This window comes from Pomacea canaliculata, linkage group LG6 (assembly GCF_003073045.1).
Source record: "Pomacea canaliculata isolate SZHN2017 linkage group LG6, ASM307304v1, whole genome shotgun sequence".
In the NCBI taxonomy this organism is placed as follows: Eukaryota; Metazoa; Mollusca; class Gastropoda; order Architaenioglossa; family Ampullariidae; genus Pomacea; species Pomacea canaliculata.
In genome coordinates this window covers 6,366,257-6,389,377 of record NC_037595.1, presented here as the reverse complement: position 1 = coordinate 6,389,377, position 23,121 = coordinate 6,366,257, and the positions used below count along the sequence as shown (strand labels likewise).

The 23,121-nt window shown below is 45.6% G+C and overlaps 2 protein-coding genes across 5 annotated transcripts in view; one reads left to right on the top strand and one right to left on the bottom strand.

The window, feature by feature from the left end:
• LOC112565599 overlaps positions 1–23,121 on the top strand; it is a 42,803-nt gene that overhangs the window by 12,588 nt on the left and 7,094 nt on the right. The window contains exon 1 of one of the 4 annotated variants that reach the window (XM_025241145.1): positions 14,444–14,803. The exons of the other annotated variants lie outside the window; for them this stretch is intronic. The gene's annotated coding sequence lies outside the window, so the exon portion shown is untranslated. Of the gene's footprint in view, positions 1–14,443; positions 14,804–23,121 lie in introns of those variants that run through there. 4 annotated transcript variants of the gene reach the window in all.
• LOC112565604 overlaps positions 7,094–23,121 on the bottom strand; it is a 71,626-nt gene continuing 55,598 nt past the window's right edge. The window contains exon 3 of the mRNA XM_025241156.1: positions 7,094–7,711. Within this exon, the coding sequence (XP_025096941.1) occupies positions 7,706–7,711 (6 nt within the window). The 3' untranslated portion in view covers positions 7,094–7,705. The remainder of the gene's footprint in view (positions 7,712–23,121) is intronic.

The window sequence follows — 23,121 nt, the reverse complement described above, 5'->3', positions numbered from 1 at the left end:
AAATGGTTCTTGCTTAGTGTTTGGTCTCAGGTGTAGACCTTGATGTCTATTTTGGAAAAGGATAGTAATCAGTGATTGTAACTAATATTAGTCTCCCCTTAAAAAGTAAACGAGTAGGCGACCAGGATCCGCCGCGATACGATACATATCGAGATTTTACGTAATGTCGCCTAAAAAGCGTGTTGATGATGCAGCGAGGTGATGCAAGAGACTGTACACAGAGAGCCAACGGACCGAGCATCTGTTCTCGTCAAAAGCAATAATCATCCAGAACTCACTGATCTGGCGTTTAACCATCCGCGTCGGTTTATAAATATTTACAGTGGCTGGTGTTTCTTGTAATTAAACTGCGAAAAAGACCTCTTTTTATCTCGCACAACTGGGGACGCGCTTCGATGCGTTTATCGAACTGACATTTTATAATTTTGACATAAGAGCTTTGTTGCCCGAAGGTGCCGACACATTGATAGTGTACAGTCTTATTATCTAGCCTATTTATCAGGACGTTGTTGGTAAAGTAATTTTAGCATTTATTGATTTTGAAAAAACATAAACTGCTTAATATGACGGCTTGAACTTGTCGGAAAGAAGCAGTTTGCACAGGAATCAAAGTTTGCATCAAGTTCATGCTTGACTACGCTTTCGTTACCATAGCTACTACTAATTGGAGAGCTGATAGCGTTTGAGATTATTGTCTCACACGAAGTCGCGATTTTGACCCTTCTGTGAACACAGTATAGAAATGTCGATAGTTAAAGACTAGGGGGTTGTTTATGGGAATAATATAGTATCACAACACCGATTTGATTCCTGTGTAGCGCAGCATACTTATCATTGTTGAGCAAACTGTCGAATGGGCTTCTGATTCTTTAGAGAATTTGAGGTAGAATTCTGCGAGGCAGAAGAAATGGGCACGTTCCTCTAACAAAAAAGATGTGCGGTCTGTAAGACCCCAGCGACCGAAGGATTACAAGACTGCCGGTTTATTTAACCGTATATTGCAAATCAGTATTTTTGCAATAGACTGAACCTAGTCATGAAAAAATCTCGTTTTTGATCTTTACTAAATTTCTGAATCCCTTCTGTGCTTTAGTTGTTTAGTGTGCATGTCTCGGTGACCAAGAAGAACGAAAACATACAATCCGCTGAGTTGGCTGTCCACAGGTCTTGTTCAGGAAGTTATCTAATGCGCGCGCCGTAAAAAGCCGTTCATGTATGCATATCATCCCATAAATTCTAGCTTAGACAGGAAATTCACATAGCAACATTGCATTTCCTGGCAAAGAAGAGAACTTTTAAAGCGTGAAATATTGACTTGTCAGCTAAATCAGTTTTACCTTAGGTAAACATGTTTTGCGATCTTGAGCCGCGCGCACCATGTCATCAAACACGAGCATTCTACCCACGGAGCTTTATATAATGTAACTCCGCGATTTCCTGAACTGTTTCTCCGTAGCCATCCGGCTGGCTATCGCCTAACAAGTTTGTTGTGCGTCTAGCCCCATCACTAGAGATTACACCAGTAAGGGCTTTTTATTTGTACGCGCACGTCGTTAAGGGACCAGGCGCCTGATCGTTACTTTAGTGAAAGACGCGGGATCTCGTAGGGTCAGAGTTCGTTCTTTTTTCTGGTGGTGTTCAATCTGTCTTCTGTCCCTTTACAGTCTCCGCTCTTCTTGTGTTACACTGCTGTTTTGTCAGAGCTAATAAATTCCAAGCTGTTTATCACTCAGTCCGCCCTTTTAAAAAAAGTATTTGTGAAACGCTGCAAGGATTGTGCTTGGTCATGTAAATGCCGAGTGCCCACACAGGTTACAGGTTACTCAGGAAGCCCGTGTCAAGAATCGACCAGCACAATGCACTGCACCCTGTGCACTTTTCGACAAGGATGGGGTCGGTACCACGAGGGAGTTCTAACAGTGAGCACACAGCGCGGCTATAGTTCCCGCAAACTGTAGCCAAAATAAACAAATAAAAAGTTTCGGGTATTTTTGTTTCTATAGTCTGGGACGCGGCAAATCTTTAAAACGAGGTGGGTAGAAATGCCGGCCCAGAGGGATTTCAGTTTGAAGGCATTTTGGATGAGATTAACAAGCCTTTTGCGTGGGTTTCAAACAGTGAATCATCTTATGAACGTAGTAGGTCGAAATGCCTGGTCAAAGTGACATTTCTTCGCCTTCTGATTTGGAGAGTTTTTATGTTGTAGTTCAGACTTGCCAAACACTTGAACTCCCATGCTCTTTCACATCGAGAATGTCACGTTTTAACTTCTTCGTAAGCTCGCTGATAGTCGCTTTGGCCTTCAAGGACCGGCACTTTCCCTTCTTAACCTGTTAAGCCTTTCTTCACTAGTTTGCTGGTCTGCAGCTGTTTTATCCTAGTTTTTCTCTCTTTCTTTATTCGTTTATTTCTTTTTAGGGAATCATCACAGCGTAGTGGTTTGTGCTCTTGTCTGCATTTTTCTATTTGTCATTTCACACTCGCACATCGAAGAATATACCAAAGCTGTTATGCTATTTTTGAAACGTGCCCTCAAATAGTCTTCAGAAATAAAATAAAAGAGGGGCACTCCAGAAGGTCCAAATATCAAAATAAGTAATTTGAACAGTCTTTTTGTCTCTACGGAGATTGCATTCTCACCAACGAGGGGAATCGAATGTAAAGGAATGTCCTTCAGTAAAATGCTTCAGAAAGTAAGTTTGTTCGTGTGGCATCACAAACGGAAAAGATATTTTTGAACCATTTAAAAAGCGTTTTCCTTTCGTTTTAGAAAACGCTTGTTGTTGCTTGTTCTTCTTCTACTTCTTCTTCTTGCAACATTCATCGTTGAATTAGTTCAACTTCAGCTTTCGTTCTCAGGGTCCGTTGGTTTAGTTTATGATCATATATTTTGCTTTCTTCGTGTGTTCTACCATGCACTTGGATGATGCCACTTACGTGTCCATAAAATCGGGGTGTTTTCATTACTTCATTTCATTTTTAAATGTTGATTGAAGGACGGGTAGATACAGTCTTGAGGATGTTGTGTATCCCTTCCCAATTTTTACAAACTGACACACGAACACCTTCAGTCGCTCTTCTTCTGTCAGACAACATAAGACAGCTGGCTTTCAATCCCGCGGATACGTAGCTCCTGGCCAGACTAAGCAGCACCTGCTCCTGTTTAAAAAAATGCAGCACTCACCTCTTTCCACCGAGGTGTTTCTCCGGAATTTCCATGATTATCGAGCACTTCCGGTCGATTAATTACGTGGTGCGTGGTGCGCATGCCCACACTGGCTCTTTGATCGGTGCTCGTGACCAGGCCAATCACAGTCGCCGCTTTAGTCGAAGCAGAGGTGGAAGGTGTGGGGTTGGGGGGAGAACGTGAGTGCTGTCGTCATCGATCATCACCGCGCATGCGTGCGCCTACGGAAGCTCAGCATCTGTACCGTGAACTGTACGTGCTTGTCTCGTGTCTGGCCCGCTTCTGTGACAAACGCTTGGCGTTAGGGATGGACAGCCCTTGCTTCACCCCCTCCCCTCGATCCCCACTCCTCTGGCAGGAGGACAGTGCCGTCACGAACCGGAAGAGGGTTTGTGGAGAAAATTGAGCGATGCAGGCTAGCTTGTTAGAGGCTTTACTTGTGCAGGAATGGTAGGGGAATAAGGGCGGGAAGGGGGTACAGGCTACCAAGGATGGAGAGAGGAGCAGAGGAAGGGAGGGGGATGCAGAATTAGGTCAACGTCTCGAAGAGTGTGCCCTGGCTTTTTCTTGGACGAGCCGCTGTTGGTGTCGTCAAGAAAAGAGACGTGGTGCGTGCAAGGCTGACACAAAACCCTCAGGCGGAATGGAACCGACAGCAGAGGGTCAACAATTCACCGTTGATGTGTGTGTGTGCAATTCGGAAAGAATGTGCGATTTCCTCTAGAATTACTAGTAAAAAGCATCAATTTTAGTAACCGCACTATATGCTCACCCCTAGGTATAATATTTATTACATGTTTTTCATTCCATTTGCCACACTGAATATATACCAAGCCAGTATCACCATCTGTGACACTGCCTTTGCAACACGGCAGTATTATCAGTAGCCAGTATAATGCATGCACAGCATTTGACTATCACTACATGCCTACACCTACCTAAGGTATTCCATTGCTAGTAGCTGCTGTAATACATCTGTGTTGCTATAAACTCATCTCGCCAAATCTTCATGCTCCTGTATACTCTGTGCGTGGATTTTCCCCGGATATCCGTAATTCTGGATTATATCGGCGAATTTTGTAGGCATGTGACCTTTCAACCACAACACTACGAGAGATCTCTTTCAGCTTTTCTGTCGGCTCATCACGTGTTAGTATCTGAGCCATGCTGGTGCTTACTGTGAAACACTATCGACGAATTCTTGGAAATATCACAGATCTGAGCATTCCAATGTCAAACTTTGTCCTGTATATTAAATATTTTTGTATGTGCGTACGCGTTCTCGCTTACATAAATTTGTGGCATTTCGGAAGCATGTGGCTTCATCTATCTGAACGAAATACTCAGAGCAGGCTCTTAAGTTTGACGATCTGTACATTAGGTGGACGTTCTTTGTATTTCTACTGTGTTGACCGGTCCGGAACTGTTTGCTGCTAGTTGCTGCCGCGCACAGCTTTCGCGCATGTGATTAGGAAAAGGTCCATACCCTAGGCTCTCGTCCAGCGAAAGTGTGGAGAGATAACGAGCCGTCAGTGTACATGCTATTCTAGTGACAGCGATTGCCAGATTGTACAGATAATGACACTATCACTAGCAAACACACTGTAAAGTTTATCTCGCCAGTTTGTTTTGTCGGTCATTGCGCATCGAATGTCAGGGTGATTTTCAGTTCCCTCTTCTCAGTCTAACACTAACAGCTTTACCTCTTGTCTGAAGTGCCTGTAATTACTAATTATACTTCAACAAATTTTCAAACGAAGAGAGACGGAAGCTAAGTGGATTGGGTAGGGTTTGCAAATCTAATCAGCAATGGGAAGGACTTAGTTTTGCCACTAGAACAGCTAGACTGATAAAGATGAAGGGAGTGGAGAAGAGGTAGAATAAGAAGTTAAAAGGACGGAATGAGCGAATGAAGGAAGAAAGAAAGACTGACCCGTGACCTTTTGGCCTTCCTGCAACATCGGAAATATTGTGATCGATACTACGGTCTGGGCTGAGATAAGGGCTTGAATTAGGGAGTGGGTTGTAGTAACAGTGTTATCCATTGGCTAAATGAGTTATTGGATTGTAGTAACAGCGTCATTCATTGGCTAAATGCTCCTCTGTAGCTAACGCAAATGGCATGCATGCTTCTGACATAATCTCTCCTATGAGATTGTTCCTAGGTTACTGATCTTTCATCTGCATTTCAGAGACTCCTCTCTCTGTAGTTTCCATGTGTTAGAGTTCATGCGCACGTGTGTGGGTATGAGTAATGAACTGTCACTTGTGTATGGATGAGTGGTCGTAATGGGTTTGTTGTTTTGCGAGCTTTCCTTTTAGAGAACAAAGATTTACTTCACAAAAGAATTTATGAGTATAGATATTGACATAAAACTTGTTTTGTCTTATGTGACCGCACGTGCAGACGATAACTTACAACCACGATGCTTAAGCAAAACCTAGACGATTCTCACATTTCATGTTTTGAAAGGCGTTGCCAGGTTTTACTGTTCTTTTCACCAAACTGCTCTTACAGACCCGAATAAGCAAGCAACAAAAACAGTGTTGTTTCAATAAAACTCGTGATTTCTAGAGGACAAAGAATCTTCATTTTCTGTTGTGCTTGACGCACGCGTGTAATATTATTTACAGGTAAAAGGGGGAGGGAGGAACCTGGCTAAACTATGTCCTTTTCAGCAAGCGGCAGCTGGTTAATAGTCTATGAATGGAAGAATTGCGGACGACCTTTGAGAAAGTCTGTGAGGCCCGCTACGGGAGTTTCGAGTCTGATGTGTTTTGCACTTGCAGCGTCCCTAGAGGCTCCGGTCTGTCGAAGCGCGAGACGGCCAAAGGGCCAAAGGCCAAAGGGCGATGCTTTGAAGTGCAGGCAGGGTCATGACCCGAACACCGGCAGCAAGAGGTGCGCCACCCCCGACAGTCTGGATCGTTTTGTTTCATTAGCCTCGTAGGCAGAGGGGCAGCGAACGTAAGTGGGTCGCTGTGACTAAATTTCGGGATGTGAAGCCAGGAACTCATAGACCATTGTCTTTTATTTTATTTTGTGTTTTGATAAATCATGCATTCATTTTTCCTCGCTGGTGTGAGGGGCGGAGGGGAAATTTCCAGTCTCAGAGTAGAGTGGGCCTTGAATTAATTGGTTTTTTTTTTAGTTTCTCTTCTGTCTCCGTTTTTCTTTCACTTTCATTCTAAATAAAAGTAAGACCGACACCCGTAAAATGAGACGGAGTTTATCGAAAAGAAAATATGCGAAAGAACTAAGGAGTTGGCGATTGTGAAAAAAAAAATAAAAAAATAAATAAATAAAAATAAAAATAAAAATAAACAAAATAGCGCGAATACCTCGTTTATGAACTTTTCCGAAACAGATGCGATGTTTTCGTTTCTGACTAGAAATAGCTCTGATGGGCTGGCTCGGGTTCGGATACTAGCATTATCTGTTCGTATGCTAGAATATCGCTAATGCCCTCGGAGGGTTCTAGACATGCAGGCTCTCAAGTTGTCTTTTCTCTCGGTGGGAGTTTCCTCGATCAGAAGCCAACATCGCGCGTGTAAACACTAGAATCATTTTCAGGAGAAGAGGGCACAAGACAGTGCTTTGTCCATAGAAAAGCAGATCAGGAATGAGATGACCCTTTGTGAAGCGCAGCCCAGGGAGTTTGAATGATTAGTTTGATTATTGTCAGGAGAGTCATGGACAGGCCTGGGTTGTCTTTTCTTGAAGAATCTCGCGTTGTCTTGGACAATGAGGAAGAGAGTGAGCAAAGTCTCTGTGACGAAGAAGGCGATTCCATCCGCAACAGTTATTTGAAGCAACAACAATGGTTAGAGCTCACAACAGTCCTTCTAGCCATTGTCGTCAGCACGATCGAAATGGTGAACTGGGGAAAATGGGGAATGCACCACCACCTGACATACGATACAGCTTCTGAACTAATCCTATATTCTTGATGGAATTTAATATTCATACACCCTTTTACACATTATATCTACTTTTTATGTGTATACACAATATATTACAGACAATATCTTCATACTTTCATGCACAGCAGCTTCTTGCGCTGAAGAAATCGTGATCCTCGCCAAAAACGAGGCAATATAGAGACACGGGTGTTACGAATGACCCAAAGCAGTAAGGCCCAAAACTGTTGATGCGCACAGAGTTCTATGACTACTTCATTGCATCTATAAATAGACCTAGAATGACAGATAAAGACAACGGGACAGCCAGCCGACAGACACGCAAACGAGACGAATGTTTGGTAAAATGCCCGTATGTGCCGCCACATCCGCAGGAAGTCATCGCTGGAGACTGCAGTTGGTGTAGGAAAGTCATTGCAGGGGATGGGAACGGGGCCCATTCCAGGAGTACTCTTTGCTTGATTGCACGACCTTTGGGAGGATCACATGCCGTTGTGTGTCAGCGCCAGTCCAAGCTTTCAATGGCGTCACCCGGGCGACCCGACAGTCGCCTTTGGTCCGTTGGCACGCAAACAGTAGGCTTGGCCGTCATCATCATCAACTCTAACAAAAACAACACCGAAAGAAACGAAAATGAAACAAACAATAACAATAATAATTCTGATGTGGCATAAGACAATTACTACAAAGCATATACACAATCATAACTTGTGAGTTGTGACTGTATCTTGAACGGTTTAAGCGGGTGAGACGCATAACTTTTAACTGTCAATATCGTAAGTTAGTGGCGAGGGTGAACAAACACAGGACGGGGTCGACACAGGGATAAACACGTGTGTGTGTGTGGACAATTGATACGCAGTTTTCAAAGAAGTACGAATGCATGCGCTCGTGCATGAGATGGGTGTGGCACGTCTATTTTTCCCACAGTTCTGTGTGGAAATCAGCCGTATCTTTCCCACCCGGAGTCACAGCACCACGTTATACGAGCACGCAGCTGCTCACTGCTTACTCTCCTTCCCAGCAAGAAAAAGAGAGAGAACTGACTTCTGTGCAGTCCGCTAGGTGTCGCCGAGTTCGTTTTTCGTTTACAGTCTTCTTTCTTCCTCCAATCGCTTCCGTTTCTGACATCTTTTCCATCTTCGGTTTTTGTGCCCTGATGTTCAGTTTAGTTTTACCGTGTTCTGTTGTTTGAAAAACTTGAAGTCTGGGAAATATTTCGCGGATACTAGTGAATGTCAAGTTGGGGCTAGGGGGAATGGGGAACAGATATCTGTCCCTGCATCGCCAGTCCCTAAAATCCCACCTACCCCCTTTTGTCCTGAAAATAAACACGCAAGTCACCAGAGTCTGGATGTAGCGGAGAGGGACGGGAACATCTGAGAGTGTTCGTGATGGTGCTGCCTGTGCGAATGTTTATGCGTTGTGTGTGTGTATGTTTACACGCGCGCGTGCACATGTCAAAATACATCAGGTCTGTTTATTTATTCTTCTTTGTAAACGCTTTCGCAAGCTTACTGTTCACTTTCGTTCTCTTTCTTTCGGGGGTATGACATGGAAGGGGACAGAGACTGAACGTGTTCGTGAACTAACTGCTGGGGCCGAAGACATTGCGAACTAGTTAAGCTTCATGGCCAACATGAAAGACACCTGCAAGATGAAAGAGTAAGCGACTGTCGGGCTTTTTAGGTCAGAGTTGTGGCATGTAGGTGTACATACTTTGATGGTTGATTTTACTCCATAGACTGTCGAGGTATACGGTCTGTGTGGTAAATTTTGAAGACTTTTTTTTCTCTCTCTTCCGCACCGATGCTGACTAGAATTTGGTTACAATTCTTATCATTTTGCGAATTGTCTTCAATCTTGCGAGATCTTTCTTTTCGCAATCTAGAGAGAAAAACTAGTTGATTGATAAAAACATTAACTCCTAGATCGTATCTGGTCTAGAATTGAAGCAGTGGACTAAAAAGCAAATAAGAAACAGACAAATAAAGCGCTTGCCATTTAAAAATAAAAGCACGTGCTATTAGACCAGCGGGAAGCATATTCCTTTGTACTATTAATGCAGAAAATTTGATAACAGTAGGTGATAGATGTATGGCTCCCTCGAGGACCTATGTCTGCTGTCTCTGGCATCCAGCTTAGGGCGGTCTCACTGTAGGCGCCATCAAGTCCGTATTACAGCAGGATTAATGGATATAACACATAGAAGATAGCTATGCATGCTAGCCTATTCCTCACGTCTTGCCTCGCTTTGAATCCTTAACCCCTCCGTAACCCCCTCCTTAATTCCTTTTTCTGTCCCTCTTAAACTTTCTTTTTTGTTCCCCCAAAGCACGTAGGGCGGTCCGGTGGCGCAAAGGTTAGCGGCTGTCACCAATACAGTGAAGCTTGGCTGTCCTGGGTTCAGCTCTCGTCTCAGGCATGCTGTTGTTTCTTTTCGTGTGGCATCTGTTTACAGGGCTGGCTACTTTGTGTGTGTGCGCGCGCTCACTTGCATTATGCATGATCGAAAGAAGAGGTGCTAAGTCCGAGTGAGTGATGTCTGCCTCACTCGATCAGATTATGAAATGCAAAAAAGGTACGAGCTTCTAGCCGATAAAATCAAGCTAGGCTTTGAAACACCAAGAGAACTTGATCATAAAGAGGGACAAACATTTAAAATCAAAGGTAACTGATCATCAAATATATTTAACAATGATCGGAGCCAGATATGCATATTTTTACCGTCTGATGTTCTCATTTTTTTAAAAGCTTTCCTCGGGATGGTGGTTGGTGGTTCACAAACTTGGATGGCTGGTGCCAATCGAGCGGCAGAGAAACGAGCAGCAGTTTCAGTCACAGAGGCTGCTTGTCATCCCTTCGGCACGTGCAGGTGCTACACAACGATGCATAGACTCACAGGTGCACCTTGTGATGAGGTCTCTAGGTTCTTATTACATTCAACCAATGCTGTACCCTCGTAAAGAGGAAACACCTAGAAAGGATAAAGACCTTTTTCTTTTAATGTGGCATGCCAACGCCTCAGAGCTGAAGACTTGTCTGCTTGCACCTTGGAATTCGTCCAGCTGCTACGGTACAGTGAGAACTGTCTACCCCGCTGTTTGATTTATTTGGACTTGGGTGTGGTTTAGTAGGTTCTGTAGACTCGTGATCAGTGAGATGTAAACCAGAAAGTGTGTGGTTCGAGAACCCCTTGACATTTATCCAGCCGAGATGGTACCTAATTGATCAGGAGAGTTTAAAACAACTGAAAGAGATAATTCACCACCTTACGACCAGTCAACAAGCAAACACTCTATTACTGCTCTATTGGGTATTTAGTTGGACTCTAGGGGTGTTACCCATCTGAGGCTTCATCTGACCACCACCCCTCACTTTCCTGATGCCAGCAGTTGCCACTTACATCCCCAGCCTCATTATCTCACAAGATCTGTTGGGCAGCGTTTGTCCCAGCAAAATACAATCGAGCTCCAACTTGCATGCTAACCGTCTTGGCACGGGTCATTGCAGTCCTAGACTTCCTGTTTGCTTGTACGTCTGGCCTGTACTGGGTGCCCTCCTGTCATGATCCCTACGCAACTTCCCTTGCTTTATTTTTGAGGCCATGGCGGCGAGAAAGGACTCACAAAATCAGCGCCACTTTAATTGGCTTTTGAAACGACAGAGGCGCGCTAGGCCCTCCATCAACCCTCCCTCTTCTCGTACAGTTGTGTGTCTGGCTCTGAGACGGGCAGGAGGTTGTGTATAGATTCTTCCAGTCACATCACCTTTCTTCTCGACATTTCTCAGAGATGTTATCCTTTCACTTCATCGGCGGAGGCTGAAACCACAAAGGGTGCAACGCGTACATGTGGGAAGCGCGCTGTGACACTAGAGCTGCCCGAGGGTTTTACAGCACACAATATTTTATTTTGTTCTAACGTTGTTCGCTCTTTGCTGTTTGTGATAAACTGCACTTCCAACGCTGCATCCTTTTGAGGCTCGTACGGATCTGACGCGTTTGTTGTTTCTTCCCTGTTGCATACAAGGAGCCTGGACTTGAAGACGTCGCGAAATGGAAATAAGGCATTCTTTTTTCTTCTAAAAGTAAGGTTAAAGGCTGGTAACAACTTTATTCATTCAAGTGTGTAAACCATGAATTTTCCTTGTTCTTCTTGAACGAGGACAAAGCATAAATTTGCTTCCGGTTTAACTATCAACATGAAGATGAAGAGTAGACGAAAGCTTTATAGTCTGTTGCGTTTTTAGTTTATTGTCTCTAAGTCATGGGAAATCGAGGTCGAGAGCTCTTGTCAAAACACAAAGCAATAAAAAGTGACCAAGTAATACATTTATTGCAAGTTTATTGTTGATTTTATTGCGGTTCCGGATATTAAACTGCTAAATGATTCACCGAGACCTGACAGCCCAGAACTTCGCGAGAGGCTAAGACTTGGTCTCGGAAAACAGGCAGCAGTCCAGAGATATACGTCCTAATGTAGACGAAACACTTCGAAAAACGAAATTTTCTTCAGTGGTGAACATTAACTGCAAAACCTCCGAAATCACATTTCTAGTCTCAGGTCATCTTAGCCATCAAGTTCTTACGCTGGAGCAAGATGCCAGAGACACTCGGTTTTGTTCGCGACGTGTTGACGCTTTGGCTGACCTGCCCCACTTGGATCAAATTCAACCTGTTAATACACGTATTTTAATTTGTATATTTTTCTGCTTTGATGTTGAAAACAAATCGTGTGTCTAGCTCTAACCTGCGTGTCAGGAAGACTTGTCAGACAACTGTGCATGCTCACACCCACAGAGGTCTCTGTGGCCTCAGCCCGATCACTTGACCTACTTGAAACTTCTGAATAGGTGGGTGGACAGCTATCCGCCGCTGAGCATCCGTGTCAGAGATTGAGTGGGAGTAAGGAAACTGCGAGAGCCAGACTTGCTTCGACTGTACTCAACAGGAGCTAAGGGTGACACCGGAAAATTCCGTGGGATGTGAAACGACGTTGTCTGCTCTATCGCGGGCAGGATTATCTCCCCTCCCCCTGAAATGTCGCTGAAGCACGCGTTGTCACAGTCTTACTGTGGAAGTACCACCGTACGTTTTAGCATTGCAAATAGCCACAATTAATTTACTTTCTGATGTGGGGGCCAAACGTTACAAGTGGAGGGAGAGAAAAGAGAGAGAAGGAGAATTGCCTGCCATCGTGGATCAGTAACACTTGGGGTCGACGCCCTTTTTCAAGTGTCGGTGTGCATTCGCAGAGACTGTAAGAAAACCTACTATCGCTCCAGAATCAAGGACGGTGCATGAAGCGTTGGGTAAATGCGGGGAAAGGGTGGGGATGGTGTCAGCTGGACTGATTAACCTTCCCGGAGTCGGGGGGAGGGTACTGCACCTTGCCTCCCAGTCGGGTGCAGCTTTCGAAACCTGCTGCGCGCTCCTTTTGTTTGCATACAAACCCCAAGTTCTGCCATTCACAGTTCGCCGCCCCTCAAAAGCGGCGCTCGCCATAAGGGGTCGCTACATGACAACACGTTGGTGACATGCGCAGTTCTGCTGTTAAAACACACACACACAACAAAACCGGTTGAGCGAGAATCTCCGGCAACACTGGAAAGCGCAGAGTGTGTAAGGATGAGATAGAGAAAATTATATTTTGTCGAAAACATGTTGAAGTTATTGAACCTGTACACCTTAGCGATCAAGACAGCGAGACAGTTTCGCGAAAAACTTTCTCACTTGCGCCACTTCTCTCTGTAAGACGGGAACCAGCAGGGTTCTTAGTGCAGGCGGTAAGAACTAAGCAGGAAACATCAAGAGTTGGCGAGTGTCTGCCTGACCGTCTAGACGTGCTGCGACCATTAGCCTGAGTTAACTTTTCCTGTACGACCAGCAGCAGGTTCTGCCACGTGACCGCGATGACCCTACAAGTGGTTCACATCTCAGTCCAGAGGTCAGGACTCGCTCGGGACCATCTCTTTAGGTGATACCTGTTAGTAGGGTGGCCGTTGGTGGATTTTCTCCGGATACTCCGGTTTCTTTTTTCCTTCTCCATGCTCCATCATCCCTCCGTAGTGCGAAATCGTCTCAAGGTGGAAGCACTTTCCCCCTACACCAGTCGACGAACAGTACAACAGACCAACAAAACTAACCAGTCAAGCGTTATACCGCCAGCCCTAACTAGTTCCTCGAAATATGTTACAGTGTACTGACAGCTCCTGTTTTACTGCCTCGTCCTCAACAAGCTGCACTATATTGAATAATAATAATCGAGCTAACTTAGCTTACTACATTCAAGCTGACATTATTTGCAAGTTATGTTGAAGTTGTGCACGATACATGAGGATATTTGGAAACAGTGTGAATGTGTTGTGATGCCGTGGTTGCGGCAACACCACTTGTCAGTTCCACGTGATCAGACAAATTTAACGAATATGTCAGTGGGAGGAAAAATAGCTGCACTCTCACAAATTCACAAAATGTTAGACTTCGTCGATAATTATACAGATGAATTATTGAGTGCTTGCGAAGTGGAAGGGAACACATTTGAAACTCAAAGAGAGCGAGAAAACGACACCATAAAAAATCTGCTTAAGAGTAAAATAATAAAAAAAGGTTTCTTTAATTTTTACGAAAGGTATCCGCTTTGTATTAATGAATAATTTAATGGCTGATATCAACAGAAGGATTACAAATAAAGGATTTATAGGTAATGTGCTCTTCGCATGTACTGTAGTTCTTTGTCTCTCTCACACACACACCAACCTTAGTTTAAAGTAGAGCCCACCATTAGCACAGGACAAATCCTTTGTGGAAATCTGACACAAGGAAAATATTCTTGTAACAGAGAGGACGAGAGGGGAGGGGGAATCTATGAGTTGTGAAAATACACCGGAACATCCAATACAATCGAGCAAACAATAAAATGTTTTACGGAGAAAATGTCGAAATCTGCTGAAGGTGAATCAGACTGCTTGCTCCCTCCATCACTGTGGGGGGTGAGTGAACTGGCCAAGGCATGGCAGTCTCCGAGATGTCCGGGCCGTTACGAATCGCAAGGGCTGGGGGGGGGGGGGGGTCGAGTGATGAGAAACGGCGGAAAGTCGAGGGCCCGAACCCTCCTGTACCGCTCAAGTCGAACGCCCGTGACTCACACCGCGACCCTTCTACCACCAGCCGGCCATGTGACCCTCCGCCAGGCGGGCGCTGAGCTGGCGGGAGCGAGCGAGCGAGCGTGCGCGCGCACCCTCTTACGTGTCGACGTCACGACGACGCGCGCGCGGGCTTGCAGCGGTTCACTTCCGGCTAGTTTTTCCTTCCAAACTTCGAACTTGAGTAGGACTCATCTCGCCGAGAGCGTGTGTGCGTGTGTGGATAGGGGTGGGTGGGGGCTCCGGTGCATGACGTAGCCGGGCTCGCGCAGCGGAGGTGGGGGGAGGCCGTGGGTTTCACCTGCACAACAATGCACTTAGTAAAGCACTTGCAGTTGGGATAGGTTTCTTGCTGCTGTCAGTCTGTCGGTCCTCGCTGTTCCAGCATGGCCTGTGACCAGGATGCCCAAGACTGACCGTGTAGTCACTGTAGTGTAAGAAAAGGCTTCCAGCACAAAGCTGCACCTGCTTTCCTGCGAAATCTTGGTGCGTGGATTCTTTCCTAGCGTCGCTTGGACTTGGAGGTTGTCCGGTGTGTCGAGAGGTTGTGTAAGTAGCGTATTGTTTGTTATTAATGTTTGTTATTAACTGATTTTCACGTTTAACCAGCAATGTTTTTTCCTTGTCAATTACCTTATTGTAGTTTTGAGGGCTAGCAGTGCAGCGGCAAGTGACCCACAGTCCTGTAACATCGAAGACAATCACAGAGACAAGAACACAGCCGGACGCTTGCTGGCATCCCCTGTCAGTAGTAGTGCCGTGATTATGTAACAAGGAGGCGGTCCAAAGGTCGGACCGGTGCTTCGTGTACCGATCCTCCTTTACCTTTTAGCTGCTGTTGGTGTGCAGGGAACCGATCGTTGCGCTATGGCCGGTAGGAAGAATATTACACAGGTGTGCAAGGCACTGGCGTGAGGCGACGAGTTCAGTTTTCTGCAAAGTACAAAGTGCAGCGGTAGGAGCGGTTACTGAAGCTCAAGAGAGGAGAGAGTTTGAATACTGCCTTCTCACTAGCAGTACCCAACATTCTGGATCTTCGGGATACTATGCTTTATTATGTTGTGAGAGAGAGGAGTGGGGACGGGGTGGTGGTGATGGTGGTGGTGGTGGTAGAAAGAATGCTGTCGTGAAAATAACAATAACCCCTCCCCCTCCCACTCCAAAAAACAAACAACAAAAAAACACCACACCTGGCATTGTAACTTTATTACGCTGCATGATATTACTGAAAGGTTACAGTTAGAAACATTTGACACCAAACCCTTATTTGACGCTACTGGAAAGTGTATCTGTAAAAGGTTACAGTAAGAAATGTCTGGCCATGACGCCACTGAACGCGCTGTGTGTAGCTGTCAAAGGTTACAGCAGGAGGAGCAGGCTTTGTGGCAGTCATTACCACTCACCTGCGCGTAGGTGGTGGGCCGGCCCGTTAGCAGCAGCGAGCCTCGGTAAACAAAGGTCCCGACAGCGACAAGGTGTGGTTGGACTGCAGTTTGTCACTGCCCAGCGGGTTTACTTTTTTTTTTTTAGCCGCCAACTTGCCTGGTGCAGCGCTCACCGTTGGTCGGAGGGTCGCGGTATCCCACCTCCTACTCCACCCAGAATACTCTCTCAAATTAGAAATGTAGAAATGGAAGTATGAGTTACCGTGTGTGTCAGCTGTTTCCGTATTGTATACTTTCGCTGAACTGGTAATTAAAACATATTGCTGATGTCTGCCACGAAGTGATGTGAATCAGCTGTAGGTAAAGCGTATTGTGTTTGTGTGTGTGTGAGAGAGAAAGGCAGAATGAGAGGGAGAAACATGACATCTTCAATGCCAATGACTCATGGTCATTATTTCATGGGGGAGATACAAGCATATTTACAAAACAAAACAGCCTGTTCAACAGCAGGTGGACATTTTCATAGCATTTGAACCTAAATATAATATGTCCTACCGAAGGGACATGACTAATTTTATATACAGATATGTTCATTGTACTTCCGTCCATCGATAAATGCATCAATAGTAGTTGAAACATTACATATTGAACAACATGGCATGTACAGCTGCATCTAAATATACACAAAGCAAGCCACTTATTCCAAAGAGCAGGGTTCCTATAACCTTCAGATCGAATAAATCAATTCGCAAAATTTCAATTCACAAATATACATATACATGCCTACCCGTGGTCTCATATAAATGCTTAGAGAAAGAGAAGCGAGTAAATTATTTGTGTTCCTCGCATGTTCACCGAAGCGATAATTTAAAAGAACGTCTGATGAGATTGTCACTCAAGCCTTCCGCCGCAACTCTGCATGCAGCATCGTCACGGAGACGAACTTTGACCTCCCTGGTTGCGGTCAGCCCTCGCGCCACACTGCCCGTTGTTGCGTTGCGATGCAGCAGCAGCAGCAGCATCCTTCGGTTGGTCTGTCATGGTGCACCTTCCGAGGCCTTACCGGTGTGTGGCAGACTAACCTTCCCCCTACTCCCTTCGTTCACTAGCTTCCCATCACTTCTGCTAGCCATCCTTCCACCTGAGACCTCTTCCACCCTCCCCACCCCCTTGGAACCGAAAGGAAGCCGGGCTTGTGCTGCTGAAGGTCATTACTTGAGGATAGGAGGGAAAGGGGTGCGACAGTTTATGTAAGGGTAATTGGCAGGAGGGAAGGAGAGAAGCCGACGTCAGGGTCAAAGTTCGCTGCAGGATGCAGCGGCTGCTTTAGCAGGTGAGAGCAAAGGTAAACTTGCCCAGGTAAAGAAAGCAAGTCAGGTGTCGGGGACTTATGCGCGAATCTTTCTCTTGCTAGGATAAGGACAAAGAGTATTTGTGTATCACGTCCTGTTTCGTTTTTCGTTCTTTTATTCTTTCCTTTTTCACTGCCGGGTGAATTAAAATGTTTATCTTTCATTAAAGAGAGAGTTTAATTCCATCCGCCGGTAAACGGTTTATTAAGTCAGCCTGCTTTGACACTGAAGAGTATTGGACATAAACATTCAGAGATACGAATCGGTTTGTTTGTTTAAATTGGGCGGGGTGAAGGGAAAGGGATGTTGGAGTCTAGATATGTTTATAAAAGCAAGCTCACATAAAGTCTGTAGAAAGTTCCCGAGTGTCTGGTCCATTTAGCGGCGTAAGATCGGGGAGCTTATAGTAATCCTAGCAGCTGTGTTTATCACGGGTTGGTGGGGACTTCGATTCTTGTATCGTTGTAAATCCCTCTTGCCTTAGGTTTACGAAAGTTCCTGCTTATCGCCGTAGAGATGTCGATCTGCTGTCACTTAACTCTGACTGTCGTCGATAGATATTCGCACCAACTTCTCTTATCATGTGTTGACACGTTTCCTTCACCTGGGCTTGACACATACCGAAGGGTAATCTGTAGCAGTCCCTGTTTGATATAAGAATTCTGGTGTGTAATCTCGGCAGCTGCGTCGTTAAAATATGGAGGGAATTCCGGTTGTATTTACGAAGTGTCCCTGCAACTTCTTATCAACGATCAAACTTTGATAGTTACATTCCAATATCTATCGTCAGTAGGTGCATCTATTTACATGCGTCATGCACGGTCCGTCGCTTTCTTTTGTAAAAATATTTTATGTCTCATAAAGGCATACATGGCCGCACCCTGAACGTTGAAGGAATGCTAGACGTTTCGACCGGAAATTTGTTGTTCATCTGTCATCCCTGCGAAATGCCCTAATAGTGGAGATTGTCATACAGTCTTCTGACCCGTGAAATGCGAATCGACAGTCTTCCTCCGTACTTGTTATTGAGAGAGAAGTACTGCCTTTTCATCATTACAAAAGAACATGCTAGAAACGCTCTCAGACTGAACAGGATTGTTGAAGAACAGTGAGGGGAATATGTTTTGTGCGTCGTACTGTAAGAAATCCTCGACAAAGAATGGTTTTAAAAATTCTGTGGTCAAACAATTTCAAAGTCAAGTAAAGAGATGAGTTGTCCTGCTGCTCAGACCAGTTCCCACCTCTAGATATACACTTGTTTTGACTGTTGTCGTAAGCCACATTAAAAAAAGGAGCTCTTGCACAGAAGATCGACGAAAAAAAATTACTTGGGCGAGTCGGCCACTGGATTTTTTGCGTCATTTCCGGTAATCGGGTTTCTCTGCCCCTACCTACATCCACTTTTTTTTTTTTTGGGGGGGGGGGGTTAGTGGGAGAGAGGACTTGTGGGCAAGAGGGGGAACAGAGACGGGGGCTGAGAGGGTAGGAACCAAAGCGAGGCTGCAAACTGTTACTAAGAGCACGCCCTGAGCATGTGTTTTAAACATCATTTCCTTTCGCTGCCGCTAATAGGGTTTTCTGTCGGGCGGCCGTTTGAAGTCGAAATTACCAGACCCCTCACATCAGCCCCTGTAAGCCACACTAACAGGATAAAGGAGGCGCGACGGTGTTGTGTTGGAACGGAAATAGGCTTCACGCCTTTACAGACACCTCCATCACAACCACTACCGACATAAACCAGAATGTAGTTATAACTTTTCACAGTTTCTGTCTTCACTATCAAGTCAGATGTTGTCGAAGATGTAGGTAGTTGAAAACTTCGTCTACAAGTTTGCAGAAAATGTATTAACTCTTAAAGTCATGATCGCAGTTAATAAATTTTGCTTTTTAGGAGGTCGTGTTGATTGAGCATCTAAGCACGCGTTTGGGGTCAAAATCTGATGATGAATATTCCGAATATTATAACATTTGAAGTGCATTTTAGAATTTGTAACCCTAACCCATTCGAGAGGTTCCGGCTCTTTCCTTAAAAAAATAAACTAACAACAAACCCAACAGGTAGTTTCCACCTCAATCTGTGTCGGCAGGTTACAAGGTGACGTGTTGACGCTGTGTTGTCAATGTGTCGGGTCAGGCTTCTGTCTCTTTGTTTACAAAGGAAAATCCGCTGCTTGAGGTAGGGACACCGATACTAAACATGGCCAGAGATGGCATGCAGACCCCTTTCCCCATCATTTCCTTCCCACCTGCGCAGAGGTAACAGATACACACACGACGTCACAGCGGCAGCCTCGCTCCTAATGACGTCATCGTTGTCGAGAAGTTCCGGCTCGCGCTCTTAAAAACCTCGCCAGTCTATGCCCCCCTTGCCTTTTCTTTCCGGGTCTCTGTGACACTTCCTGGCCACACTTGCAGCAGCGCAGTCGACCATCGCGTGCACCACGGTTTGCCTGTAATGCGTTTTCACAAGTCCAGCGCTGATGGCGCCCGGATAAACCAGATGTCTGGGCTTGACTTGTCTGGCTCTTATGAAATGACGCAGCAGTGGCGAATTCTGCATTATTCACACGGTAGAGGGTTGTCTTCCACCTGTTCCCGTATTATACGAGAAGTGCTTCCTGCGTTCTGTGTTTATTTGATTTCGTCTTTTAAAAAAATATTATTGCTGTTGCTGCGAAGGATGAAGCCGATGGCGGAATGGTTGACGCAGGAGTATTCTGGCCGCCAGAGGGCAGTAAGCGACAAGATGGCTGCCGGTCAGAGCTCCGTGACGTTTAGCACGCCATGCATCCTATTCAGTTTTCATTTAGCCGAGTGGGTGTTTGCGTGGCTTTCTGTTTGGGATATCCATTTGTGTTCAGTGCGTCCGAATGGTATCCTGGGGTGTCATAATGCAACTGCTTGCTGTTATGTTGCCTATGTGAGTGTAGTCCTGCCTTCTGGGGTTGGTGTACCAGCAGGAATGAGGGAACTTACGTAGATCTCTATCCGAGAGAGTCAAGGGGAACATTGACATACACACAAGAACACACACACTCACTATACAATAAAGAAAGAATGCAAGAGAATGATGTTCTATTCGGAGGGAAGAGGCTGTATTGACTCTTGGTATTCTCCATAAATTATGACACAAGTTCCACACTGTTCCTTCTCTTGCTTTTCCTCTCCTCAAACTCGGAACCGCCTTTACCTTTCAGTGTTATCTGTTACCTGCGCATACCTAGGAATATTGAAAGAGACGATGGCCTTGAATTCGCCTTTCCACCCAAATCGCCAACATTCCTGCACTCCTTCCTTTCCCTGCTCTGACGCTCCCTTCACGTTTCTTCACAGTTCTTGGCATCCGTTTCTTCTCCCCTCACCCACACCCCCGCCTTTCCTCACAAACCTCACGACCTTTAACATCACTTAGCTTAAAACAACATTAAAAAAAAATTGAGCTGAAGTCAGCACAGAGCTTTTGCAAGCCCTTTAAAACCTGCCGGGACACCTCAACCGTGCTCTGGTCTTTGTCGGTCCCCATTCCTAACCTAAGCCCACACACTCCTTAGAGTTCTCTAGCTCGGTATTCTGCAACAGCTTTTCTTCTCTGAACAGAACACTGACTGGCACCAGGGAGTTCGATGCCCCTGTCAGCCCGGAATAAATAAGTTAGGAGCACGTGTACTGGATAGCCAACCTAATGGTTACACGGCGAATTAGAACTAGATGGAGTCAAGCGTGAACCTGTTTCTCGATACAGGCACACAAGAACGCAAGTTTATTGGCAATTGTGAAAAAAAAATTGTTTCCGAAGACTGCAATAGAAAGAGAAGGTGGAGAAACAGCATCAACAACAAAAACTTCTACGACATACGTAGGGATGTTAAAAGGCGGCGGCGGTGGTGGTGTCGGAAGTTGGGGAGGGGAATGTTTGCACAGGTTTATGGAAAATAGTTCTTGCGGTAAGCTTCACTCGGTCACTAGAGAGGAAAAAATGCTTCCCACTAGACTTTAAGCGTGAAATAAATGAAGCATGAATTCCGAGGGCGTCTGTGCTCCTGTTCACATACATTTGCCAGACATTGTCACATAGTCGATCATATGTCGATTGAAAGAAAAGACCCTTTTTCAGCGTAGCCAAACACCTTTTGACAATATGTGGAAGCGTGACACTAGAAAGGATCAAAGCCTGCACCCGAAGGAAACGAGGTATGGATGAGGGTGGGGCAATGCCAAGCGAGTAAAAATTAACCGCCAGCTGTTAAAAAAAGTTGAAGTTCATGCTCAGATATCTTGTCTTTGCCGTCTGTGACTCAGTGTATCCAGGCCACATCATCGCAGAATCTGTGTGTCTGTGTGTGTTTGCGCGCGCGCAACGTCCCACAACTGACACAACAGCGGTGGGGATGACGTGGAGCATACCCGGCCGGCCCCCCACTCATGCACAGACGCTCCTCCCTTCCCCCGTTCCCTTTAATGAATGACTCAAAATAGGGGCGTGTGTGCGTGACGAGGCCCAGCGAGTGGCAGGCCCCTACACCCGACAAAGTGCACAGCCACCCCAGCTCCCGCACACCTGTGTGTTTGTGCACTTTTGCCACCTGCCTTCAAACATTCCTGTCTCCTTTAAGTGTGCCTGCATTTGTGTGAGTGTGCGCGTGTATGTATGCACGTGTGAGCGCGTGTCGGTGTGTGTGTGTGTGAGGTAGGTTTGTGAGAGTAAGGGAGTGGAGAAAGAGGAGTTATAAGACTCATCGATGCAGATGACTTGCCGGAAAATGATGAAAGTTTGATGATCTCAAGTCTTGGCCTAGTTCCAAGCTGGGAATTCCCCCCACTCCCCTCACGCACGCACACACAAAACTCCCCACGAACTTCCGTCAGCTTCCTCGGTTACGGTAAACATGTGACTGCGTCGACGGAGTAGGATCCCTTTTTTTGCGAATAGTTCTCTCCATCGTGCTTTGCTGTCTACGCTGGAATAGTCGGTAGGGTCTGCTCATTCTGTCTACTTCTTATACTTAAGAGCAGCCAGCCAGCCAGCCAGCCAGCCAGCCAGCCACTCTAACCCTGAGTTGGATATGAACATAATGTACAGAGAGAGAGGAGGGTGGGAAAGAAGGATGATGGAAACAGCATGGTGTACTTTCATCTCAGTCGGCGAGCTGATAACTTGCTTTCCTTTTTAAAGAAGGGCGGTTTTAGATTGTAACTTTTTTCTTTCAGTTTTTTAAGGGATGTTTTCCCTCACTCTCCCGTTATTTTGAGCCGTGCAATGTAGCGAAAGTGTTGTATGATTCTTACATCAACTGAGAACTATGTGCATTACCAGAACACACGTGTGTGAAGTGGTGCAGGCGAATACCAGCTTTGTAGTGTCAGCATGTGTTGAGGGGGAGTAGATGAGGGGATGTCGAGAAAATCTGCGCGTGGAGCCCGCCAGCTCCCCTGCCCCTGTGAAAGTCGTCATCTAAGATAAACAAAACAAAATAGCAACAACAACAGTATTTCTATAAATGCCCGTACTCACACCCTGGGCTCGCATGAAATAAGTGATACACACGGTTGTGGGCGGGGAGGTAACTAGCAGTCGTAACCTCCCCGCTTTCCCGTCTGTTATGCCCGAGTTTAGGTTTCATCCGTTCCATTAGACGAGAGAAAAAAATGTTGATAGACTTCACAGACAGCCGTTAAAGCTCCGCAGATCACAACATGGATTGCTACGTTTGATTAAAAAAAACGACAGGGAGATAAGGTGTACTATTGGTGGTGAAGGCGGGTGGTTAGCCGAGAAACACGCAGCAGTCATCGCATACCTGTGGAAGAAGGAAGGGGTGTTCTTTAAATTTAAAGCTTAGCAATCCGGAGATACAGTATGACTAAACTGACCTACACATGTTGACAGATAACGCCCGGATGTACGTGACGCCAGTGGAGTGGCTAAAACCTAACAGTCAACTTCATTTTGATAATTTTATAAGGAATTATAGCTGTCCGATACGAGCTAGCCATCCATCTAGAAAACCCGGTCCCTGACTAGCACTGCATTCTCTCAATTCACCCTTTAGTACATCTTGACATTTAATGTTCCGTTAAGCTAGAGTTACGAGGGAGGATTGTTATGGTGTCACATATCTTCCCTGGGTTT